The 27636-nt window shown below is 38.0% G+C and overlaps 1 protein-coding gene across 5 annotated transcripts in view; it reads left to right on the top strand.

Annotated features, from left to right (window-relative positions):
• Positions 1-27636, top strand: part of 5PtaseI (inositol polyphosphate-5-phosphatase A) — a 70344-nt gene that overhangs the window by 23261 nt on the left and 19447 nt on the right. For 2 of the 5 annotated variants that reach the window (XR_011222729.1, XM_069304610.1), the window contains exons 4-13: positions 531-618; positions 3490-3553; positions 8667-8770; positions 14839-14977; positions 17087-17203; positions 17354-17409; positions 18279-18363; positions 19893-20057; positions 21111-21299; positions 22470-22529. Coding sequence is in view for 3 of the 5 variants with exons in the window: in XM_069304610.1 (XP_069160711.1) it covers positions 14957-14977; positions 17087-17203; positions 17354-17409; positions 18279-18363; positions 19893-20057; positions 21111-21299; positions 22470-22529 (693 nt within the window). In the remaining 2 variants the exon portion in view is untranslated. Of the gene's footprint in view, positions 1-530; positions 619-3489; positions 3554-8666; positions 8771-12149; positions 12222-14838; positions 14978-17086; positions 17204-17353; positions 17410-18278; positions 18364-19892; positions 20058-21110; positions 21300-22469; positions 22530-27636 lie in introns of all 5 variants that reach the window. The other 3 variants (XR_006773462.2, XM_045750835.2, XM_069304609.1) reach the window with 2 other exon arrangements.

Here is a 27636-nt window from a genome sequence, read left to right as displayed (position 1 = left end):
CCTAGAAGACTTACCCAGTACATGTATGCTCATCCGGCTCCCTAGCCTATGGTGCTTGGTCTCACATCTGTAATACATCCGCATTAGATGCAGGGTAATTTTTTCTACATTTAAAAATAAATAAAGTGCGTCTTATACATCGGTGTACAAATATTCAGTTTATGATCCATCTCTTGGAAGGAATTAAATTTGTACACTGAGGTTCTACTGTATAGAGGTAACTGCAAAGGTTAAATGCAATGCATACCCTTTATGTTGGAACTAAGACATACCTAATAGAATGGATGGACATACTGTACTTCCCATGTATGTGTGTGTGCGAGCGTATGTTTGTGTGTTGTGGCATGCCTTTAAATTGTGTCTCCCCCCCTCCTTTTTTTCTTTAAAGATTACTTTGGTAACATTGTATAGACTATCCTCCTCCATTTAAAATTAATAGGTATGTACCTGTGTTTGGAAGTCAGTAATAGCGATAGATATGCAGAATACTCTATACAACAATAAAAATGTATTTATTTGTATTCCCGCAGATCATTAATGAACAGAGGTACGATGTTACCATATGACAAGGTCAGAGTATTCCTAGACGAGGAATATGAGTCGGCTGAAAAATTTACTGTGAGTATAATTATAAAAGCCAAATAGGTAATTTTAATTGTTTTGCTTTACTCTGTACTGTTAGAGTTCGGTAATCTGGATTCTGGTATCTCAAATCTTTGGGTAATCTGAATAAATTTGAGTTTGAATTTTTGTCTGCTTAACTTGAATAAAAATTCAAGTTACTGAGATTTCTGCTGAATGGGAAACCCGAATAAATTCAGGTTCAATATTTTTACTGCACAGCATGAACAAAAAATTGGGTTACCAAGATTTCTGCCAAACAAAATGGAAATACAGTAAATTTAATTGTTTTCATTTTTTAACTTCCAGAATTTTTTTTTGGCTAACTTGAATGTCCAGCTAACTCTAATGGTGGTGGGCCCCGTATAATTCAGATTATAGAGCGGAGATAGTACTGTACGTGATTTTATTCTGGCACCCTAGGTCCGTCCAATACTATCTTTCCATTGGCTTATTGAAGACAAGAGCCAGAATCCTCTCCCCTCACAGAAGCAAGGCAGGTGAGAATGTCAAAGACACCACACACACACACACACACACTGAGGCAAAAACTCTGCCAAAAACTCAAAACAGTCATAGAGAAATGTTTTATAGAAGCAAATACCAGAAAAAAAAACTAGTGAACTATTCACAACCAAGGAAAAACAACCCGGCTGTTTTCCTTTTCATCCACCAGATGGCATCGCTGGTCTATTAGGGAGCCTGGTGCTGCCTAGCCCATCACACCTGCTTGATGATGGGCTAACATCTTCTTGAGAGTGTTTTGTTTTATGCCTAATTTATTTACATACCGTACATTTTCTGAAGCATATCCTATTTACTTTTCTTAATGCTGGATAGGTAAAAAGAAAATAAGTAGAAGCCATGATGAGGGATTCAAACCTGCACACTGGGTACTCCAAGCATATGCCCTAAGCAAGTGGAGTACCCAGTGTGTAGGTTCAAAACCTCATCATGGCTTCTACTGATTTTATCATTGATACATCATGTTATGTGATTTCTTTGTGTATTGGATAGGTACTCTTGTCACCAAGCGTCTACAGCTGCATGTGCACTTTTTTTTTTTTTTTTACCTTGGGTAAAAAATGGAAACCTTGCACAGTAGGGTGGTTTTTGCTTGTTTGTGACTTCTGTAGTTTTGAATTTTGTTTATAGCAAACATTTCTTTATGACTGAGTTTTTGTCAGATTTCCCCCTCATTGTATGGTGTCTTTAACTCCCTTAGCTCTCTTGCTACTGTAAGGGAAGAGGATTCTGGCCTAGGAAGCAACAGTAGGACATAAGAATATGGGGCAAAAATGAGTGGATAAACTAGACTGTAATGAGAATGGAACCATTCAAAAAGCAGGAGACCCTTTCGTGGCTAATGAAAGTGATGGAGGCTGCAACTGCAAAGGGTAATCATTTGGACAAAAGACCAACAAGAACAGCCACCACTGCAAACCATAAAACTTGCCAACCCTATGACTAGAACCAGGACCAGAAGGCATACAGCCTTCATCATGAGATCCTCTGAGGAGGAGATATCCAAAACGGCTAAGAAGATAAGTCAAGGACCACATTGAATAACCAACCAGATTGTTCAGTGTGATCCTTGTGTTCACTGAAGGATTAGCAAGAAAGAGGGGAAAGAAAGACATGGCTGAACTTGAGAAAAACGGTAGATGAAAGATCTAAACCAAAATCCATAAAAAGTGGTTTTGAAACTGTTGATTGATACAAAAAAAATTTCAGCATCAACCATGCTTGAAAAAAGCCAGAGTAAAAACAATATGAGGAGGGCCACATACAAGGAAAAATGCTGGTAAGAAGAAAAAAAGGGAGAGCTGTAAAAAACACCAAGCTGCCGCCTCATACTGATGGGAAGGAGGCTCGTGCAAATATACCACCAACAGATCTACCACCTGCCTCTAATACTGCCAGAGGTCAAACATCCCTAAGAACTTCAGACACAGATTTGCCTCGAGACATTAAAAGTCTACACAAGACCTACTGCCAATTGCCTGGGTGAGCTAAAGGTCTTGGAAGAGCAATGAGAAAGGAGAGCTAAACTGGATACATGAGTCAACATAATGTGGCCTACAAAACTCTCCACTTTGCATGGCATAGATGCAGTATCTGAGCAGGTAGAAAGAGGTCTCACCAGTTCACCCAGATGCATAATATCCCACAGTAATGCTTCCCTGTAAGGGAACAAAACCACAGAGTACAACACAATCCTCTGGTTTCCAAGGCAACCAGGTCCACCTGAGACAAGTCGAAGAACTTTCATATCCAAAGAAATTGCCTGACTATTAGACAATGGCAAAAGACATATTGGCCAAGTTTTTGACTCTGGATATACTGGCTGTTATTAACCCAGGATATACTGGCTGTGTTATTAACCCAGGATATACTGGCTGTGTTATTGAACAAGAACTTACTGGATATTAGGTTACTGTCCAATTAAAAAATAAGGTTTAAGTGAGGGTAGGTGTAGAAGGTTCTAGTATAATAAATTTTAAGATTGTGATATAATAAGTCAATTTATCTTTGTATGCTCTCGTGTATTGTTAAATACACGAGCACATAAATAAGTAAATAAATATATAAATAAATACTTAATCGTATTACATGCATTGTTAATATTTTTAGGCTTTGTATACTGCCGTATACTTCAGTAATAACTTTAGTCTTTATAGTACTGAATGGTTCATTTAATTTCATATTTCAAAGGTGTAATGCAGTTTATAATGTATGATTGCTGGAGTAACAGCTGCTACTTAGTTTTAAATTATTCAACACTTACCTCACTACTTTTAAGATGTCTTAATAAAGATTTTCATGCATATACCATTGAACATTGAAGGCTTATGTATTGTGTTCCAGGCACTGGGGAACTTATATTTTATTCATCAGAATGTTCAAGATCTTCAAATATGGGATTTTAAAGGTAAGTTGATACCACAACCTTACTTCAGGATATGATTTGATTAGTATTTTATTAATGTAGATATTTATGTGTGGATGATTTATTGTTTGATACAGTTACAGTACAATAAGGTGTCTCTTAACTACTTTTTGGGGTTCTCTGTAATTATGTAATTTCAAAGGGATCCATAATACTGTAGTTACCACCGAGTCTTTTTCTGGGAGAGCACCAAAAGTAGCAACAATTTTCTGCTTTGCTTTTCTCCGGTTACTAATTTCTTTCAAGCAGATGCTTGTTTTGATGCACTTACTATCCCCCTTCCCCTCCACCCGAGTTGACCTCGAATCCCTAAGAGCCCTCCTTCCCCCTCACCTCATAGAAAGAGCCAGATTTCAGTCCAGGTGTGATTCCCTAAGGTTTGGCAGCCCCAGTTCTGTAGCTATGGGAAGCTACTGAATGGACCACCGAAAATGTGTGTCGTTTCATTTTTCTGTGAGGAGCCCCATCGGTTTCCTGGAGCTATTGGACTGATATTAGCTATATTAGTCTGGGACTTCAGTCATATGGAGTTCTTATGCCTACCGGGAACCATGAGCCAGAACCTGGTTCCCTCAGAGAGGCGAAGGAAGACCTATAAAAACTCCACTCTTTGAAAGCATATTCATGTCTGCCATCGACCGGGGTTAGGCACCCAGAAAGGTAGGTGCCCAAAAAATAGACCCCCCCCAACTGGTAGAAACCAGGGTCTAGGGGAACCAGGTTCTGGCTCGTGGTTCCTGGTAGGTATAAGAACATCATATGACTGAAGGCCCTTGGTTACCTTGAGGTTACCTTGAGGTGCTTCCGGGGCTTAGCGTCCCCGCGGCCCGGTCGTCGACCAGGCCTCCTGGTTGCCGGACTGATCAACCAGGCTGTTGGACGCGGCTGCTCGCAGCCTGACGTACGAGTCACAGCCTGGTTGATCAGGTATCCTTTGGAGGTGCTTATCCAGTTCTCTCTTTAACACTGTGAGGGGTCGGCCAGTTATGCCCCTTATGTGTAGTGGAAGCGTGTTGAACAGTCTCGGACCTCTGATGTTGATAGAGTTCTCTCTCAGAGTACCAGTTGCACCTCTGTTTTTCAACGGGGGTATTCTGCACATCCTGCCATGTCTTCTGGTCTCATGTGATGTTATTTCTGTGTGCAGGTTTGGGACCAGCCCCTCTAATATTTTCCACGTGTAAATTATTATGTACCTCTCCCGCCTGCGCTCAAGGGAGTACAGTTTTAGGCTCTTTAGTCGGTCCCAATAGTTTAGATGTTTTACTGAGTGGATTCTAGCAGTAAAGGATCACTGCACGCTCTCCAGGTCAGACTAATATAGTTAATATCAGTCTGATAGCTCTAGGAATCCTCCGAGGCTCACCCAGAAAATGGCGTTTCATTACATGCAACACTGGTTATTTATTTTTTTCAAATTTCTATTCTTGTGCAATGTCTGGAGAATGCCTTCACATTTAGGCTTGAAACTTTCAAGAATTATGTACAGTATAGTGGTACATGGAGGATCTGTCTAGTTACCAAGGATTCTGGTGATTGAATTCATAATTTGAAAATGACTGAGGGTGGGAAGGGGGGAAATGACCTTGAGCAATACCGCACCTTGAAAATTAATTTGTTGTAGCTGCTCAAAGCTTTCTACACGCATGCCTTTATCTTAAATTTAAAAAGTGCTGCTATGCATCTAAGGTAGTCATTCTCAACCTTTTTTTTTTTTTTTTTTTTTTTAATAGCACATTTTCTAGTTGGCCTAAACCCTTGCTGCTAACCAACATGAATTTTGTCAAAAATCAAATATTTTTTAACTGAAAATAAATACAGTATGCATAAAGAAGTCTCTTCAAATGTTCACTCTGTACTCAGTGCCAGTAATATAAAACAAAATTCAGTATGTTATTTCATAAAAAAATAAAAAATAAAATAGAATGTTAAAATACAGCAATATAGTTTAATTTGACTGTAATCACAAAAGTGCTGTGGCATATTATAGTCGTGTCAAGGCAAACTGGTTTAAATATTATTCACGTTGCACATTCCCTTGCTTTATATTTCACTCCAACTGTAGGGTAGGGATTCCTTCCTTGGTAGCCAGTATGTTTTCCTTGCCCTGCTAAAGATATCTACTCTGAGGGGGTACATGTGCCTCCTCTACAAACTGATTCCTCTAGAGTAGCCTCAGTTATGGCTATCACATGGGATGTTCTCCACTGCAAAGCCTATTGATGAGTGTAGAAGTTAGGTGTATGTGTTGCCTCATGTGCTCTGATCATGTCTAGTCCTGCTCCTTGTGCGTGCTGGAGCTTTTCATTTTTGCTTTATGCGATTGTTCTTTTGCAAAGATAACTTTGGCCTTTCCTTGCAAGGTGTTTTATGAACAAATCCACAAGGGCCGTGAAGAGGATCCTCATCACTGCCCTTGTGGATTTGTTCATTTGATGCATCACGTTAGTGTGATCTCTTTCCTTGCAAGGTGTTTTATGGTTGGGGTTTGTGGTTTGTTCAACCAAGATGCTCACTTTGCACTCGGTATGCCTGTCTGTCTACGTGACAGTTCAGTTCAGTTAGCTGGATTCCCTAATGCCTGGGGGATTTTCTCAGGCTTCTATTTTCAGGCTTGTTGTTATGGCTTCTCCATATGACTTTGACATACTACTGTTTTTAGTTTTTCAGAGTGTTTGTTTTTGAACATCATTGATTGTTCCTTTTCTCTCTTGTCATTCAGTCTCTTGGGTTTGTACTTGCCTAGTTGTGCTTGCGGGGGTTGAGCTGTGGCTCTTTGGTCCCATCTCGGGGACCTTTCTAGGAATGTTAGAGGGTGTCACACTTCTTTCCCATCTCCAGGCGAGATACTCTAGAGCCTCACTTTAGCCTGGACCTGTTAGTTCTCAATGGGTTCATTCCTTGTCCCACAATACAGTACAAAGATACAATGCAGTCCTACAACAGTGTGGACCTATTCTGCGATGTGCATATACCTCGGTGTTATATGCCTCTCTTGATACAGATGTGATTTTCATTGTTTTCTTTGGATACTGCTTCATTTGTGAGTAGAATTGCTATCTATCAGGAAGAGAAGTCTGTATAGGAAAATTGGTTATATTAACATGATGAAAACAACTAAATCGGTGTTGAAAAGTAATGAAGACTGGAAGCGAGGATCTGCCACTGGAGAACGATGATGGAAAACTCCAGATCCACAGGTAATTTCATGTGTTAGTGCAGTGTTTTCTCTTATTATTAAAGGGTGTTCATAAATTTTTCTAAAGACATTTAATTTGATAGCAGTAAATATGTCTGCCAGCAATAGTAGTCTGACTATACATGTACTTGATAAGAGAAGAGGCATCTTAATATTGACAAGAATGGTTAGTTGATTTAAAGTGATCATAGTTTCAGAGTAAGATGTGGTAGTCCAAGCAGTATGATCATGGCAGTTTCTAAAAAAAAATAAAACTAGAAAGTAAGGAATTTTAAAGTCATTACCATGGGTGTGCTCTGCTGACTAAGAAAATTGAAGGAAAATTTTCATTGGCTAAAATTGTGTTAGATTATGCAGTTTACTAGAATAAATGTGGTCTTTTTAAAAGGTAAGTACACAATTAAGTTTTATTATATATTTTTATTTTTACACTAAAAAAAATCCATGTACTGTACATATTATTTGAGTACAGTGTATAAACTTGCAAATATATGTTCAATCATTTTTGGTGATGAAAACTTTCCAAAGAACCATAAAAATGCAATATTTAGTGAAACTCTGAAGAGGTCTAGAACGATTGTCTGTATGTTTGAGGTTCCACTCTACTGTATATATATGTATTTGCCTCGCAGGTCTGTTTTATGCCCATTGATTATTCATTACCTTTATATTGTACAGTGTGTCATAAATGTTAATGTATTCCTCATCAGTTAGATGTAAATGCTATAAAGTGTTCAATCATTTTTCTCATGAGACAATTGTCATTAGAAATGGTAGAGCCACTGATTAAGCTTGGTATTCTCACCTTTATATAAACATATGGTTACACGATATGTACAATGTGCATCTATACCATGCCAATAACTTGTTTTGTTGGGGAATTTTTCCTTCTTTCGGTGGGTTGGTCACATGTAGAATCACCTTCTTGCATTTCAAATACTTTTAAGTGCTTAAAGACTGAATAAATTGTATAGTCATAATGACTTAGCCCTTTCTCCTGATAATTACCTTACCTTACCAACACATTAGGCAGAGAATTACATGAATGTTGGCTGACAATAAGAAACAAGTGTGTGTGTGTTTGTGAAGGATTAAATTAAGAATTACTTCTACTGTTCTGTACCAATAGGAAAGGTGGCAGAAAGAAATTGGAAAGACAAATTGGCAGACGTTTAATAAACAAAAGTGAATTGGAAATAATAATTACTGAGAGGGCAGTTTAGTGGTGGGTAAACTGAATGTTAAGGCTGCAATTTCTTCTCATCTTCCCCTATAATAAAACATTGAATGTAATGAAATGGCCTTGTCTAGGGGGGTCCACCCATTAGCTTCCCAAGATCCCCATTAGCTCCTCTGGATCTCAAGAGGAGATCCTGGACCAGGAAAAGGTCTCTCAAACAGATGAGGGGAGCCTTTATATAGGAGATCAACCCAAAAACAAGCATTTGCTTGAAAGAACTTAGTAAACCTAAGGAAAACCAGCAAATAATCATTGCCACTGGGTGACTTAAGCTGCTATCTAGTGAGAAGCACATGTGGAATGTTTACCCAGTGTGACTAATATCCTACAAGCATTTGCTTGTTTTGATATTTTTTTCTGGTAGGTTTTTTCATCAGATTTGGTTTGATTTCCAATCCATAAGCCTTGTCCCTAATCCTAATCTCCCGACATGCCTTGTCGTGAGAGTTGAATTCTGGCCCTGGCTTCCAATAGGTTCAGCTGGATCTTAATGATTTGTTGCAATTCTTGGACTTGGCAGCTCCAGTTCTCTGGCTTAGGGAACTAACGAGGGTTTCTTCCCCTATAAAGAATACAAAAATAAAAATGCGAGAATAGGTTGATTGTATGAAAGCATTAATGTCCTTATTGTACTCATTTAGACTTTAATGTTTCAGAAAAGAAATTTACTGATTGTGTAGACAGAAGAGAATATTCAGGAAATATTGAAGATGTCAGCACCAAGGAGAAGGCCAAGTTTCCTCAAGAATTTTTTCCTGAGGTGTGTTGAAGGTTGAATGGTGTCAACTGAATGTAAATATTTTGTATATCACAGCCTTAACTTTACATGTGCAGTATTTTCACCAGTTACACAATGCTATCATGAAAGATTAATCATTTATCTTGGGAAAAGATGAAATAGTCTGAAATACTTCTATGCTTTTTACACACCGCTCCATACTGCAGTGTCTTCCAGCTGTGAAGTTTTTGCTCATCTTGCATGTTTTTCTTCAGTGTGTAGTCCTTTGGTTCTGCCTGTAGTTTGCACAGTAAACATTTTCCTCATCCATTTTTCATACTTGATGCACTTAAGTTATCATACATACCTTTTCATTATATTTTCCAGAGTGATACACAACAATATTTTTTACCCTCGCTTTATAATTCATGTCTTTTAAATTCTAGTACATATTTGGCAGCATGTCTACACGTTCTTATTTCATGGTATGTTTCTTCAGGTAAGGGAATTACATCGTTGCTGCATACTCCAACTTTGTGTGACTGTTATACAGCTTTATAAATGTTTCTCAATATTTTTCCATCAGTGTACTATACAGTTACACGCCGTTTATTCACTCTTCATATTTCCGAAAACCAATATAATGTGCAAGTATTTATGAATTGGGCATGATGTGCAAAACATCCAACTACTGTAGTGCATAACTGCCACAAACTGCTGCTCTGGATGTGGTAATAATAATGAAGGTGCCCACGGCTTAGTACTCCAGTAGCAATACGTACCTATGCTAGTGCCGTCTTATTTATCCCATCATGTCTTAAAACTATGTTTACTTTCTGTACTGTACTTGTCAAATTTTTCCTCAGACCAACAAAATGCACAATGAAAATTCTGACTACAGTATATTATACCACTAGAAACATTCATAAATCTAAAAACTTTCTTTAAATTCTGATATTCCTGCATATCTATTGCTAAATCTTTATAATTTTGTTCAAAGTAATATGATTTTCACACGTAAATTAGAGAAATTCATTTTCATGCATTAGCAACTCTTTTTTTTTTCACTTACCTCTGCTGGCATGTTGATATTCAGAGACTTGAGGGGTTCTACCCCTATCAGCCCTTGTGTTGTGACCTTGTGTTGTGACCTTGAGTGAACTCCATTGTAAATATTATCTAAACGTTGGGGAATAGAAGAACTCCCAAAACCCTCTCCGGGATACGTTCCAGGTTTGCCTCTCATAAAATTTTGTAAGATTACTGGATAACCAAAAAAAGTATTTTATTAATACTATTAGCAGGAAGATAAGCAAAAGCACATACTGTATATAGTAAATGTGTTGTTGCACTTTTGTGGATTACATATGACAGGATGGCCACTTAAAAAAAAAAATTGACAGTTACCCTAATAAAATTTATCGTCATAATTTTATATACAGTACATATAGATATATTCCGTGAATTTAAGCTGAAGAATTAGCCAGAGACATGTTAAGGATGGTCTCCCAGTCTTGACATATACTGTATGTTGGATTAGGGTTTATGCATGTTGAAATGCAACTTTGCTATTGTGTAAATGTGAAGGATCAGACTGAAAAGTTTAACTGATTGAATTGATTAACCAATGTGGCAAAGTGCTGGGTGTGGGGAGCGGTGAATGACTGTTGGCAGCTGTTGTGGGGGAAAAAGTGGCTGGCATGTTGGTGCAAAAGTATTTTACAGATCTTGGATTGGTGCAACATGGAAAACAATATTTATTATGTAAAGAATTTGAGAGCATACAGAGATATAGGTCCTCAGACACACTTCCCTTTCTTATAAATAACAGATTGAAATAGAAAAATTGACATTGACAGATGGTTCGTAAGTACAAGTGTTCATAAAGCAGAGGTTTGTAATTCAGGAACTCTTGTGTATTCGTCTGACTTTTTGGTTTTTCAAAAATTCTTGATTTGAACTTTTTTTCTAAGTTATGTTAAAAAATGCTTTTGCATATTTAGACTCGGTTTAGTTTACCGTATGCACGTGCAATTTTAACGATAAAAATATTAAAACTAAAATAGAAGCGGCTTGTTTTACTTACCTCTTTGCTATACAGCCTCCTTGTTGCTCACTGGCAGAAAAATTGTGTTGTAATGATGAGGATTTTCATCTAATGCTGGAACTGTACAATTAATTTTTAAATAAATTTACTTGTAATTTTTAAGCATTGTACAGTGCAGGTGTAAATTAAGAATTGAGGTCCAAATAAATTATTCCTTTTTTAACAAATCCCCTCAGATGCTCCTTTAGCCAGAACCTGTGCCCATTCAGGTCCTCACATTCCTGTTAGGCTTGTCGACCTGTTCCCTGTGCTGAGACATATTTTTGGAAATGGTCTTGCCATCTCAATTAGGAGGGGAATTAATTGGACAAAACACTAAAGAGAGGCAACAAAAACTAGACATCCTCTCCAAGAATTAATTTGTAAACATAAGGAACAACAATTAAAACTGCTAATTAAGAAAACAAATTAAACTGCTAATTAGGAAATACTATACTATTAGCTACACTGACTTCCACTAGATGGCAGCAGCACCACCACCACACTGGGTTAAAGTCGGGTAATATCACTTATGGCCTGATGCCCATTTTGCATCCTGTTCAGCTCCGTTCTGAGGTCAATTGTTTCATTTTACTACTGATGTTCTTTAAGAATATTTTCTTAACGACTGCTTAATGTTCACCTCGCTGTATGTGACCAGTTATTTGTGTGCCTCTGACTTTTGTTGATCTAAGTCACCAAGGTTTCAGGGCTATTTCCTTGACATGTTGGAAGATTATCAACCATCAGATACACCACATCCTTAGCAGTGTGGTACATAGTTGACATAGTCTGGCCGCTCTTGAGTAAGGCAACCTCTGTGGTAGTCATATTATTACAATACTGTACGGTATTTTATATGTAAAACAATTCCATTCTTTATACTTAGGAGGGAAATATTTTCTGGTTGTGCAATTAGGATTGGCTTTCTCTGGGACAGTGCACATTCTTGGGATGGGTTGATGTACAGTATTGCAATTGTAGTGCTCTGGTATGTTGGACATATCTCGTGTTGCCTGGTGTCTGGCCTCCTTGCCTGGCTGCATATGTATCGGCAGAGCAGGTTCAAACTCTTGGCCTCCTTTTCAACTGCCTGTTGTTCTCTGCTTTTGTTGGCATTGTTAAGATCTTGCCACAGCATTTATATTTATAATGCTGTATTAATTTACTGTATTTGTACACTAAATTATACATACTGTTATCTGGCCACAATGTATGCACTGTGCTTTGCACTGTTGTCATACTTGTGGTTATGATTTGTGACTCGCTTCTCATCTGTGTAAAGCTTGCTATCCTGTTTCAGGCATTTATTGTGGTTTGTTTGATATGTTTCAGGCTTTGGCTTCACATCCTCTTTTCCTGGTAGAGTCCCCACCATGCACTTGGCAACAGAGGTCAACTTTGGAGGTTGGTGTCGCAAAGACTGTAACACATGAAGCATAACTAGGAACATTCTACATGATCTGGAGCCTTTGCTGCAACATTTTTATGCTTGGGGTGGACCAATGGTTCATTTCTGTGGGATGCCATAGCCCTGATGTTTAGAATCTTCTGCCCCCTCCTCCTCTTGTTTATCATTCTTTGCTTTGTATGTGGTCTCATTTTAATGCTAGAATTGGCCATCCTTTTTCTTTGGGGCACTTTCTATCTGATTTGACATGAACTTTATGGAAGTGCCCCCACGTTCTCTCGGCATTTATGGATCTTGGTGTCCCAGTCCCGGTCATCTGCAGTTCTTGTGAGTGCTCCTTTGAGCTCATTGAGACTTTCTTCAAGTGTTTTCTACAGCTGCTCATGAATTGTAGTTCAGGAATCCTGAGTGGAATCACTCGGGATTACTTTCCCAGGGTTCTGGGTGCATGTGTGTCTGGAATGGTTGCATGCCTTGTGTATGCTCCTAGTACCTGAGGTTGGTGCCCTAGCTCCCAGGAGATATAGAGCCCAGTGTGGACTCCATATCTCCTGGGAACGTCTGGTCTTTCTGGGGAAAATGATTTTCCCCTTTTTATTAGGAGCAATATGCATTTTCCATTCTTGTTTCTCTCATGTGTCAATGGCCACCTGGATAATATTCCTTCTCCAGCTGATTCCTGGCACATTTCCAAGTTCTTTGGGATTTTGCCATTGTTTCCTATGGGTATTCCCCAGTTTTTCTAAGTTCATGCTTAGGGAGTCCTTGCTGGCTCCTGGTGGGGTTCATTTCCAGGGGCCTCTGTTCCTAGGGGGAGTGATCATAGAGCTTCCCTACATCAGTACATGGGTTCAGAGTCCTGCAGTGTTTCATGTTGCAGGACTCGCTGGTGGTTATGTTGGGCACCTTCACTTTGTCATTTGTTATGGCATATTCTTTCCCCTGTGATGGAATATTCATTTTTCTGCTCCACATTTCTGGTGTCCCAGACATTTCCTACCCCCAGAGTTTTCTCCAAGGGTAGCATCTATTTTATCACAGATTTTCATGTTGATAGTCGTATATTGGCCTTCTCTCTGTTGATGCCAGTGCTGTTTGGGCTGTGCATGCATTCACACTGGGTTGCTTCCACTTCATCTGCATTCCTTTTAAATAGCACTGCTATCATTATCAACCATTTTGAGGTGCATTCCACTGCAGGATGTGTACCCCCTGTCCTTGAAAATTGACTGTTCCTATCCAGATGCTGGTTATCTTGAGATGATTTCGGGACTTGGTGTCCCCGCGGCCCGATCCTCGACCAGGCCTCCTTTTTGTTACACATTCCCAAGAAGCAGCTCATAGCTGCTGTCTAACTCCCAGGTACCTATTTACTGCTAGGTGAGCAGGGACATCAGGGTGAAAGAGAAACTGCCCATTTGTTTCCAACTCCACCAGGGAATGAACCTGGAACCTTAGGACTATGAATCCCGAGTGTTGTCCACTCAGCTGTCAGGCCGCTGTTAGCTTGGCTTGAACTGTTTATCTTTTTTCAAAGAGAGATGATTGCCTTTTATGGTTAGGTGTTCCATAGCTATTAGCCTTTTGTTTGGTGTGGTGGTTGGCTTTCTTACCCTGACAGTTAGGCATGCCTTTTGTGTAATGTTTGGCTGTGTCTTGGCTTTGCCATTGTGCTCGTCTTTCTGACTCCTTTTGGTGATTTGAAAGTCTTTGTTGCTGATCCTCTTCTATCCCCCCCATCCCTTTTTGGTTTGGGGCTGCCAGGTGTCACAAGCTGTTTTCTGGTTTGCCTTGTCATTGCTTAGCAGGGGTGTGTGCTCAGCTGTTTGCTTATCTTGCCCTCATATTTTGACTTGGAGTTTAGTCTTGCTTTTGGGTGTGGATATCCTTTCCCCATTTTTTGGAGGGTGGGGTGGGATTGCACCGTGGTTCTTTAGCCCATGGCATCTAATCCGGTAGGGGTGTTCTTTTTTGCTCATTTGGCCATTCTTTGGTTAGTCCTGTGCTTATGGTTCTTAGTTCTCCCACATTATTTGAGGTTGATGTCTGGTTTCCTGTTGGTTGTTCTTGGGTGATTTTTTTCCCCTTCTTTTTCTCCTTCAACTGGTGATTGGATTCTGGTTCACCTCAGCCTTACAGTCTTGAGGACACCTTTGGTTTGCAGAATGCCTGTAGGTTCCACATCCCAGCATGCTTCTGGTCATCCAGATTTCTCTATTCTGGGGGGTGGGGGAGATGGGCCTTCTGTTCTGGGTGGTGGTGGCCTGTTGGGTCCATTTTGGGTGGGGTCCTATTGGTGTTTCATTTTGTGGTGCATTTGTAGTTGCCTTAGGGCTATGTTGTGACAGTGAGTGTAGCTTTTCATGAAACTAGGTTTGTGTTAGGAGAGCTCTGGGATGTTTTCCTAGGGAGTTCATTGGGCTCCTTCCACATGAATTTGAACTGGATGGGTTTGGGCTTTCCTTCTGCCTATTACTTTTTCCAATCTGATCTTGGGTTAAAGAGCCTTCAGGGAAGGTTTTTTTGGGGGTATTCCTTCCTTGAAACCAATGTTCTGGTTTTCTCTGGTGGCTTTTCCTCTTATTTTCTGGTGTTCATACTTATTTCTTTCAGGTGATTCCTGATCCCCCTTCAAGTAAGATTGTCAGCCTCCTTTCCAGTATGCTCCTAATCCGCTGGAGGGGCTTCCCATGTTCTTTTGGCAAGTTACTCCCTCCTTTGACAGTCTTGTATGGCTGCAACCTTGGTCCCGGTAAGTCCCCTATTAATTTCTTATCTGGAGGCATTTCCGTTCTGGGTGGGTCTTTTTGGCGAGTTGGCTAGTTGAGCGACCGAGGGGGGACCTTTCTCAGAAAAAGGGTGTCAAATTTTTTAAACACGTTCTATGAGCAAATCCTGGGACACTGCCTTTTCTACTCTTCCAGTCCCAACTTACTGTGTCTATGAGGGTGGTTTGGACTTCCAATGAAGGGAGCTGACTTTCCTGACCCAATAGTCATTGTAGTCCTGTTATTTAATAGTGGTCACTGTAGGCAGTAAAGTAACATTTTTTAGCAGTCTTAACTGTCATTCTTTGTGTTTCCCAGTTAATTCTTGGAAGAAGTTGCAAGTTTTGTTTATGCTCTCTGATACTATAGTGGGTAACCCCACGTTGGTACTGTTCATTGAACTTTATCTTCCTCGTCTCCCCTCTCCAACTGAGTTGACAAGACTTTGCAAAGTTTCTTGTTTCCATGGGGCACAGGTTGTCAGCCTTATGGGAATGTAAGGATCTGAACATTCACAGGTCCTGGCTAGGAGAGTGACTAAGGAGCTGGTCAGAAGTCATAATTCAACACCCCTAATTTTAAACATGCTTCAATTTAACATAAATGATAGCAACTTGCATTATCAAGTTGACTGGCAGATGCTCTTGACATAACACTAGCACTGGCCACGTCTGTGGTTGAAAAAAATAAAAAAAAAAAAAATAAAAAAAAAACTGCTCGAGGGACCTTCAAAGGTTGACTGCTCTTACACCATACCTCAACAGGTAAAGCTCCTTTGCAACTCTGAAGTTTGGGTATAGACCAGCAATGTCGTCATTATCTGTCTTGCAGGCTTCATTCAACTGATAATCAGCATAAGTCAAACATTATTTGTAATCTTCATTACACATGTTTCATCCTGCACACTATCACCACTCCCAGCCATATCTTCTGTAGGCATATCTATAGCCAGGATCATATATGTAAGGAACCCATGCCACATCATTCTCCAATAATGTATCTTCTCTAACCTCAATAAACTACAAATGCATTTGAACATCAGAATCCTCACAATCATTGTCATCACCATCATTACACTTTGAGCCTTAATCAGCTACAGTATTCCAGGACATTTGTAATATACATTGATCAAATCCCAAGCTTTATGTAAGTTGTAAATAGTATTTTGTATTGTGTAGGCTTTATGGTTCTATGATTTTTGCCATCTAGTGTCATAATTTCCTTCCACATTAACTACCAAAATCTGGTCCATCAGATTTTGTCCTGTATATATAACTATTCATAGTATTTAACAGAGTTTGACCAACTCTGTGCATATTTTTCACTCTCTAGAGGACTGTTAAGTGTGTTTGTATGCTTTTCTTAGTGTCTAAAAAGGTTACGAGCACTATGCTTTTTTTTGCATGCTATTTCCACAAGTTGTCCTAATGCAGATATCTGATGTGTTCACATACTTCTACCATGAAACTCGTCTTACTCATGACTAGCCACATTTTTCAGTCTTTCCTGCATTCTTCTAATGCTAACCTGCCATATACTTTCCAGTACACTATAGTAGTCTACACTCTGTAAAAAAAAAAATATTCGGTCCTCTGGCACTACCTCTCTTCCATACTTTCTGGTAAATTCTCATCTACTCCAATCCTTTTTCTCCACAACATTTATTAAATTCTGCATTTATCTCATAAATGTGTGCAGCTATTTTACATTTTACACTGGTATATTTAGTTATGTTTACATTTGCATCACTGCTGTCACTTCTGCCCATCAGACTTTTTAAGTATTATTTCCACCAAGTTCTTAAACATTTTATTTTAATCTGGCTTCTGTGAGAAAACTAAGCTTGGCTACATACAACTGCATAAAATGTAGATCTGTTAGTCTGTAGTTCAACACCTGAGAAATTTGGAGTGATAAGATACACTGCATAAATTTAGTACATGAATCTTAACTCCTTACACGCTTATAGTGTAGGTCGCTTAGAGGATCTCCTTTAAAAATTTTAAAACTTCATAATATGTAGTTGAGTACATAATGAAATTGTTGTAAGAAATTTATTTCTAAACTTTTTTTTTTATATTCTCACTCAACAGTGTAAATGGTCTCGCAAAGGTTTTATGCGAACACGGTGGTGTCTAAATGGTACAAAATTCGACCTGGTAAACATCCACCTTTTCCATGATGCCTCTAATTTTATTGCTATGGAGGGGGTAAGTGACATTACCCTACTTGTAATAGTGAAAATATTGAGAATAATTTATTTTTTATTTTATTTTATGTATCATAAGGACCTGAAGCAACTAACATTTTATACATATTCAAGTATATATTTTTGTAATGTTTTGAATTTTTATTTGCAGTTTCCATCTGTGTATAGCCTCAACAGGAAGAGAGCACTAGAGCACACGTTAGACAGGTATGTGTGTGTGTGTGTATTTTCCTAGAGTTCATCATTATATTGTACTGTAATTTGCAACACATACTCTACTGTAATAGAGTGCAGAGTGGGGGAGGTATAATACCCTGAGGTGGTGTGTGAGGTGCCTCTGATTACTGCCCTCATTTTTCTGTCAGAAATTTTTTCATCCATGTTAGAAACCTACCTGTCCTGTTACCTCCTACCTCCAATGTTTCAGTTTCCAGAACAACCTCTTATGTCGAACTGTTGAAAGCCTTTTTTAGGTCCAGATAGATGCAATCAACCCAACCATCTCTCTCTGTAAAATCTCTGTGGCTTGATCATAGAAATTGAGCAAATTCGTTACACAGGATCTTCCAGATCGAAAACCATACTGTCTGTCTCTGTCTGTTATATAGTTTTTCTCTGGGTGTTATACCCATTTAGTTTTAATTATTTTTTCCAAATTTTGATTATTACTCTTGTCAATGATACAGGTCTATAATTAAGGGTGAGGGGGGGGGGTCTTCCCTGCTGCCACTTTTGTAGATTGGAACTATGTTAGCCTTTTTCCACACATCTGCTAGGACCTCTGTATACAGGAATGCCTTTATGTTGTTCTTTGGAATTCTTATTGTGCCTGGTTCTCTGAAGATTTAATTTTGCACAAACACACTTTGGAACTGTTCGTTTAATGTTTCACACATTTCCTTTTTATTTTCCGTAAATCTGTTTCCCATTTTCAACCTCTGAATATTAGTGATTAATGACACGCGTGTTCATGCAGCCTGTCACATATACATATGTACAGTATACTTTATGTATTATGAAAATTTAAGGCAAAATTATATTAAATTATTACAAAATGCAATATTGTTTTCTCCTAGATTTCACAATGATGGATTTGAAAAAGTGCCAATATTCCTATTTGGGGACTTTAACTTTAGAATGAATACTCGCGCAGTTGTGGAGGTAAGTTACAAATTATTATTTGTTATGGTAGCCTACTTATGCTTATTTTGTTAGTGAAGCTTATATTGATTGGGTGGAATATCACTTCAATGTGTTTGATGAGCGATAATGTTTTTACTATCAAATTAAGTATCATAATTTTGCACTTGTTTCTAGTGAGTAAAATTATTATATAAACTTTGTTATTTTTAGAGAAGAGAATGAATGGGGTGTAGGATAAAAGTGGAGTACTGTATTGGAAGAGATAATAAGCTTTAAATACTTTGGGACAGTGTTAAAAATTGCACTATGGAAAATTAAATGTGTGTGTGTGCGAAAGAGTATGAGTGAGAGAGTAATTACCTAAGTGTACTTACAAGATGAAGATATTGTGAGTACTTAATAGGAGACGTGTGATAGGAGAGGTGAATTGTATAAAGAAGGGGGGGTCTGAGTGCTCAAGAGTACAAAGGAACTATTAACGGTAATATCTTCTCACATACATAATAACATAGATAAAAAGCCACACTTCTGTAATTGTGTATTTTATGTAAAGATTTACACCAAGTCTATCGCACTCCCCTGAGTGCTTTATCAAAGTCTGAGTACTGTGTATGGTTAGCACGAGACTTAAATCTCAACGACTTACATCTCGATGTATTTGGCGTTGAGATGTAAGTCTCATCCTAACCATATACTCAAACCTTGAGAAAGCACTCGGAAGATCAGGGGCGTGCAAAAGATTTGGTGTAAATTTTTACATAAAATACACAAATATATAAGTGTGGATTTTTATCCTGAAGGAATTATTATTATTACTGTATTTATTTATTATTATTAATTATTATTTATTATTATTTATAAATTATTATTATTATTACTATGTTTATTATTTATTATTATTATTCATTATTATTAGTTATTATTACTATTGTTTATTATTATTAATTATTATTATTATTATTATTATTATTATTATTATTATTATTGTAAAAGCAGCTAGTGGAAGTATAGCATATATAAGATAGGTAGAAGAATGATGTGTAAGAGATGTGGCGTGAATGAAAAGGGTAAGAGAATAGAGTGCAGAGTGAGGGAGGTGTAATACCCTGAGGTGGTGTGCGAGTAGGATGCATGAGAAACATTTAACAAGAAAGGTGTACATGATAGTATGTGGGGATCTTGTAGATAACAGCAGATGACCTGCATATTGAAGTAGAGCAAGGTTGTCCACAACATTTTTGTTGTCATCATGCATGTGTGGTATCTTGAAAGGGGGTCTCACTGTATTGATTTGAAGTGTGCAAAACATATCTGTGATTGTAATCCTGGAACTTGATTTAATTATTAGGCATTGTAGCTAAAAAAAATGACCCGTGTTTATATATACTGGGAGAATGTAAAAGTGTAATTACGTTGGTGTGGATGCAGAATGAGATCTATACTCGTAGTGTCCCTTCAGTGTTTGGAAAGGTTGTGATGCATCATCGTCAAAGTGGCTCCAATATTTTAATATGTTCTGGCACTACTTTCATATTTTCTCTAACCAGAAATTGACTCAAGGGTGTACAGTGGTGGACACAGAACTGCCGAACTCCAGTGAAAAGGCTCAAGAGTTTTTGGACAACAAAGGCACTGTACAACTCGTTGTCTCTAAGAAGTCCTTCAAGCACTGTGACCATCATTCAATCTTCCTTAAGGAAAATGGCAGCTGGGTAAGTTAAATACAGATTAGAAATGAGTTTAATTCAGTATATAGATTGTTCTATTCTTTAATGTCCTTATTTACAACATTTTTATATTAGTGCATTTAAAATATTAATTTTATCATCACCACTGCCCCTTTCCTACTTTCACAAAGTTGAGTCATCAGCCCAAAGAGATTCTACAAACCCTCTCATGGCTAAGGTCTTCCTGCATAGTCAATTCTTCATCTATCTTCCTAAATGCCTCAGAGGTGTCTCGGCCATCACCTCTGCACAGTCTCTTTACAATGTTTGACCGACTCCTATTCTATGAGGATCTTATTGAGCGAGTTTGCTGTACACTTGAATATGTTGAAGCAACCACAATGTGCTTAAAATGTATCATTGCTACCATTGGCACTTAATTTCTTCTTTAAATCCTCGTTAAGATTACAAGCCTTCTCCTGGATGAGCAGCATAAAACTCATGGGAAATCTGCATGGGTTCTGGAGTTAAATTCACATTATTTGACCCTTAACATATTCCAAAATTAATTCATTGTCTTTTTATAATACAGTAGTAATGGTTATTATTATAATCAATACATACAAGTAGTCAGTCTGTGATCGTTTCTCAAAAAATTAGAGTATCTAGAGAATGTACAGTGTTCTCATTTGGGATGATGTAATCAGCTAATTGATCAGCATTTCCTGACCACATTGTGATATGCATTGCAGTCCCCATGAGTGCATTTGTAGCATGTTCACAAGTACGGTGTAACTTCCCAACCATAGACCTCTTTATAACAAAATATAGTACCAATTCCTGCAATCACTGTTGCTATCATTGCTACCACAACCACTACTGCAGCCATCACCACACTTCTAACTATCACTGCAATTACCACATCTGCTATAAATAACCACTGTTCATTACATCAGCCTGTGCAAATTATATGATTGTATGCATTAATCATCCTGCAATCATTTTTCCCTCTACTCTTTTTATCCTGATATATGCCAACTTGAGGCTATTTTTATCACAAATGTTATTGAAAGTTACCTTATCTATTTGGTATTCCAGCTTCGTGAGTTTGATCAAGAATTGGCTCAGTTCGGCAATAGGCTGGCTGAGTTTCCTATCAACTTTCCTCCAAGTTACCCTTTTGAAGAAGGTGCTGATGGGGATGGGTCTCACTACATGCAGACCAGGTGCCCATCCTGGTGCGATAGAATCATCTTGGACAAAGCAGCTAAGAAGCTCATTGATTCAGTAAGGCTTGTTTGTATTACTTTTAATGTAACAAAAGAAAAATTTCCTATTTGTCTGTATTGAGGTTCAAGGGGGAAGATAATGTACTGTATTTGGCATAGCAGTGTATCAGTATTACAGCTTGTTTTTATGCTGTCTGCTGAAACGGCAAAGGTTCTGCAATATAAATTTTCATTTATCACCTTGTTACCTTTCAGTGTTAGTGTCATAAGAGAATATACCTGAATAAAATCCCAGTTTTTTAAGTGATATGTCTGAAGATGACCGAGGTAGTCTTTTGAAATGTACGAAAGATTGGCAGATGTGGTTTAATGCTGAAAAGTGTAAGGTTCTAAGGCTAAATAAGGATGATACAGGTTCCTGTTATCAGATATCAGCTGGATAGTGTTGACATTTTGAAGTCTAAATTGGAAAAAGAGGTAGGAGTTATGAGTAGTAGAGATCTAAAACCAAAAAATCTATGCAAATGCTGTTCAGAATATTGTAAGGCAAATTAGGATACTGGGATTTATTTCTATAAGCATTAGCAATAAATCAACTAATTGTTTTTCTCATCTTTATTTGTTTTGCTTTTCTTGGAGGCCCATTTAGATCATGCATTTCAATTTTGGCTGCCATACTATGTAATGGACATAAATTCATTTAAATGAGTTCAGTACAGAGAATGATGACAAAGTTAATCCCAGGAATTAGATACTTTCCATGTAAAAAATTATTAAGAAAGCTTAATTACATTCTCAATAAAGGCAAAGAGTAAGGAGTGAGATGATTGAAGTATCCAAATGGATGAAAGTGTATTACAAAGGGGGATATTAATAGTGTTGTATATATATCATCACATGAGAGAACATGAAAACGGTGGATATAAATTGGATAAGTTTAAATTGAGGAAAAGACCTGAGTAAATACTGATTTTGAAATAGTGTAGTTTATTTCTGGAACACATTACTGGATAACATAATAGATGTGGAATTCCTTGCATGTGTCACACTTAGGATGGACATGTGTGAGAATTATAAATATGACCTGTCTCTTATGGGGGATAATAATAGGCCTCTGCAGCTTTATTTTGTGTTCTTATGTAATGAGATACTGTACTTGTATAAAATGTTAGTACAGGTATTGATAATAAAATAATATTCCCAAATTAAGCTGTTTAATAATTTCCAGAGTGGGGGAAAGGTTGCGTACAATATCATCGGCTTGAGTACCACTATGGGGGATCATAAGGTAATTATTTTACATGTAAATCATAATGTCTGCTTAGCTTGTGTATGTATAGCAACTGTACTTAAGTGGTTAGAGTTGCTTTCTATAATCATATAAACTATATAGGTGATCATGCATATTCATAAGTGTGTGTGTGTGTTTGTGTGTATGTACTCACCTATTTGTGCTTGCGGGGGTTGAGGTTTGGCTCTTTGGTCCTGCCTTCAGCTGTCAATCATCTGGTGTACAGGTTCCTGAGCCTACTGGGCTCTATCATATCTACACTTGAAACTGTGTATGGAGTCAGTCTCCACGATACATACATGTATGTATGTATGTGTGTGTGTGTGTGTGTGTGTATTTGCCTAGTTATGCTTGCAGAGGTTGAACTCTGGCTCTTTGGTCCTGCCTTTCAACCGGCAATCTACTGGTGTACAGGTTCATAAGCTTATGAAGTTCTATCATATCTACATTTGAAACTGTGTATGGAGTCAGCCTCCACCACATCACTTCCTAATACATTCCATTTATTAACTACTCTGACAAGGAAAAAGTTCTTTCAAATATTTCATTTGGGTACTCAGTTTCCACCTGTGTTCCTTGTGTGAGTACCATCTGTGCTAAATAAAGTCCTTTTCTACCCCTGTCAATTTCCCTGAGAATTTTGTTTGTGGTTATCATGTCTTCCTAAACTCTTCTGTCTTCCAGCAACAAGAGGTGCAATTCATGCAGCCTTTCCTCGTAACTCATACCTCTTAGACTAGTCTGGTGTCATACCTTTAAACCTTCTCCAGCTTCATCTTATGCTTGACAAAATATGGACTCCATATTGGAGTTGCATACTCCAGGATTAGTCTTACATATGTGGTATACAAGGTTCTAAATGATTCCTTACACAAGTTTCTAAAGGCAGTTCTGATGTTAGCCAGCCTAGGATATGCCACCGATATTCTTTTGATGTGGGCTTCTGGAGATAGGTTCGGTGTAATGTCAATTCCTAGATTATCTCTCTCCATTTCGTGGAAGTACTTCATCTCCCATTTGGTACCCTGTGTCTGGCCTCCTATTCCCTCCACCTAGTTTCACTACCTACCAACTTGTGTTGATTTTAAGTAGCCATTTGTTGAATTATTCCTTTAGTTTCTTGATGTTATAGCCTCTTGCTATCTTCCGTGGTCTTACTCCTCCTCATAGTTTTTACATCATCAGCAAACATTGAGAGGAACAGTCTATTCCCTCTAGGAGATGATTTACATATCAGAAACAAGATAGGTCCAAGGGCTGAACCCTGTGGGACTCCACTGGTAACATCTCGCCACTCTTGAGACCTCGTCCCTCACAGTATCTCACTGTGTGTGTGCATGTGTACTCACCTAGTTGTGCTTGAAGGTGTGTGTGTGTGTGTGAGATTACCCAAGTGTCATTACTGGACGAGAGCTACGCTTGTGGTGTCCCATCTTCCCAGCACTCTTTGTCGTATAACTCTATAAACTACTGACAGTTTTGGTCTCCAACACCACCTCACCTATCTCGTTCCAACTGTCTACTATTTTGTTTGCAAGTGAATATTCTTATATTTCTTCGACAGCTGTGTATGTGTTGTGGTGAGGGGGTGCGTATGCGTTCATGTCTGCATGTGTGTGTGTGTATAAATGGATGCATACATACATACATATATTCTTACATATACATACACACACCTTGATCAAAGAGCCAGAGCTCAACCCCCGCAAGCACAATTAGGTGAGTATATAACATATACTGTATATGTGTATTGCACACAATAGTCAGAGTTGCCCAACAAGCCAAATTTTTTCAAATAATAAATTTTAATCTACATGAATAGATTTTGTTTAGTTTGAGACAACCCTTACATAGAAACTTGACCTAATCTAAATATAGTATGTTAATTATTTCTCATTACTGCCTCACATGGGTAAAACTAAGCCTATCAAAGTAATTTATGTTGCTAATATAATATTGTAATATTATTACGAGTGAACTAATTTTGAAAAATACAGTACTGTGTTTGAAATTATGCAAAATTGCTCTGACCATTAGGCTCGACATATATACATGCACACATTCATACCTATGTATAGTGTATATATATACCTTATTAATAGTGATTATAACAATTTTAATACAAATTCACACTGAATCTTGATTTGCAATTATAAGAGAATATTCAGTATTATGCTGTGTTTTGTTTAATGTTTAGATTTTGTTAGTTGACAATGAGCCGTTCCTCACAACCGGAGTGTGTTGCCACACCCTTCATTTTTGTGTGAAGATCTGTCGCCGTGTGCCCTAGTTGTTCTCTGCACACGTCTCCTTGTACAGGCCATTATCACACGAGATTCTAGACCAGCCTTCGATTTGTTAGTCCATTAACTTCCTGCCTTTTCACTCGCCCAAGTAGAAGCCCTGATAAGACCTGAGAGTATTAGGAGAATGTTTGCTCCTTTTTAATTAATGTTAACATTAGTATAATATTCCTTATTGTACAATTTTTTTTTCTTTTGTGGTACTTTTGTGTACTAATTAGAAAATCCATTGCAAGTGTAGGAAGAGAAAGTCATCATTTACCAACAAGTTTCTTCAAAGAGCCCAGACTTTGTTACTTCAAAAGTGTATAATTTTATTTATATATATATATATATATATATATATATATATATATATATATATATATATATATATATATATATATATATATATATATGTATATATATATATATACTATATATGTATATAAATGTATATACATATGTATGGTCTATATATGTATATATATATGTATATGTATGCAGGCGATGAGTCACAATAATGTGGCTAAAGTATGTTGACTAGACCACACACTAGACGGTGAAGGGACGATGACGTTTCGGTCTGTCCTGGACCATTCTCAAGTCGATTGTGTGATTGAAAATAAATGAATAAAATAAATAAATATATATATATATATATATATATATATATATATATATATATATATATATATATATATATATATATATATATATATATAATATATATTATTATATATATATTATTATATAATACTGTATAATATTCAACCGAAAACTCCACACCCCAGAGGGATTTGAACCCAGATAGCCGGGAGCGCTATGCACCTTGGCGTACCTGATACCTTAACCACTAGACCATACGACTGTACAAGAATCTTGGTAGTCGTGAGACTATTTATATCCAAGATCTGACAGCGCACATTGGTCGACTCGGGCATAGATATTTCATCGAATCACCTGATTTTATCCTTATCCTTAAGAATCACCTCTTATCCTCTCCTCCTTCCACCCTCTTCCACTCCCTTCCTCCTTCCTTCCTGTTCTTCCTCTCTCCTTCAACCACCCTCCTCCTTCCTTCTCCTCCTCTTCCTTCTCCTCCTCTTCCTTCCACCCCCTCCTCCACCCCCTCTGCCTCCTTCCTCTTCTGCCCCCTCTTTCTTCTTCCTCCTCTACCCCTTCTTCCTTTTTTCTGCTCCTCAACATCATCAGTGAGAAAATCCACAGGAGCCAGGAAGATGATTTAAAGCTATGCGCTGGTTGTTGCTAGATGCACGCTGTAAACAGCTACGCCACGACATGGTCAAAAGAATTGCAACCGTGTTTACTACTGCACCCTTGAGGATTATCGAGGCTTCCACTGAAGCCCAACCAGGGTTTCCCACAATTCCTCCATGCACTCTGGCTCTGTCGTCCAGTAATTCTTTCTCTAATGCCCCTCTTTCAGTACACAGAGAAATCACATTATTGTGATATATCATTGAGAAAATCCAGAGAGACCAAAGAGAAAATAAAGTCACAATCGACTTGATAATGGTCCAGGATGGACCGAAACGTTGTCGTCTCTTGACTTTCTAGTGTGTGGTTTGGTCAACATTTTTCAGCCATGTTATTGTGACTCATCATCTGCAAATCGAACATAGGTTCAAATCCTCATCACAGCTCCTGTGGATTTTCTCATTGATGTATCACGATAATGTGATTTCTCTGTGTATCAACATCATTATTATTTCCAGTAGCAGTGGGTAATCTTATCTGTTAATTTACCATAACATGGGTTGCCAGCATCATCATCTAACCACTTACATCAGAAAGTTGTAAATATTCCTTGCCATCATCCATAATACTTTAAAAGTGGTATTGTCAATGCCCTCAAAATCATAGTCCTCTTCCTCAACAATCTCACCAGGTGGAAAACTCAGAATTATATTCCAAGTCTTAGTTTGTGATCACCTTTAACTAACCCCATACTTTTGTCCAATTGTGTATAGCGTCTCTGATTAAATATTTCTGAAAATTTCTGGCATTCAACTGACCCTTGTATCCAGATCTTGGATATCACCTTCTTAATACTAGTATAACAGAACAACCATAATGGCTTGGTTCATTCAGTTGATCTTGTTTCGTGCAGGGTCAGCTTTAAATCCCTGCAGGTCCGAAGGGACCTGCAGGGTTCACACCGTTCTTTCACTCCGTCCTCATATCCCTTCCAAGTGCAATATAGTCAGATTGGCTTATTGCTTTCTCTAGATTATTACCGTGCCCTTCCTGTATTCGAAACACTTTATAGAGCGATGTGGTAACAAAAGATAACCCGACCTGTCCCAGTGTTAAAAAAGAACGATAAACATTTCCAAAGGATATCTAATCAACCAGTTTATAATTTATACAAGCAGTGATGTCCAATAGCCTAGTTGACAACACCTACCAACCAGGAGGCCTTCTAATCAGAGACCAGGCCACAAGGACATTGATCCTCAGAACCACTTCAAGGTAACCTCTAGTCAGCGGTCGCCAATCTTTCGGAGCTCACGAATCACCCAATTCATAATTTTAAATCCCGCGGACCACTAATATGAATCCTGCGATCCACCAAGTAAGAAATGATAGTTACTAAAGTCAAACTATTTCATGCCATTAATATAACAGTTAAAGAAAATAGTTATATACAATAAACAAATAAAGTTGTTGCGGACCACCAGTTGGCGACTGCTGCTCTAGGTAATCTCAAGGTAACCCCATATGATTCATGATCTCGAACACGGATGAAATGTTTGAGAGTAAAGAAAAATACTTGCTCTCAATTGATGCTGATTTAG

The sequence above is a fragment of the Procambarus clarkii genome, chromosome 52 (genome assembly GCF_040958095.1).
Source record: "Procambarus clarkii isolate CNS0578487 chromosome 52, FALCON_Pclarkii_2.0, whole genome shotgun sequence".
Lineage (NCBI taxonomy): Eukaryota > Metazoa > Arthropoda > Malacostraca > Decapoda > Cambaridae > Procambarus > Procambarus clarkii.
This window is presented reverse-complemented; position numbering and strand designations above follow the sequence as displayed.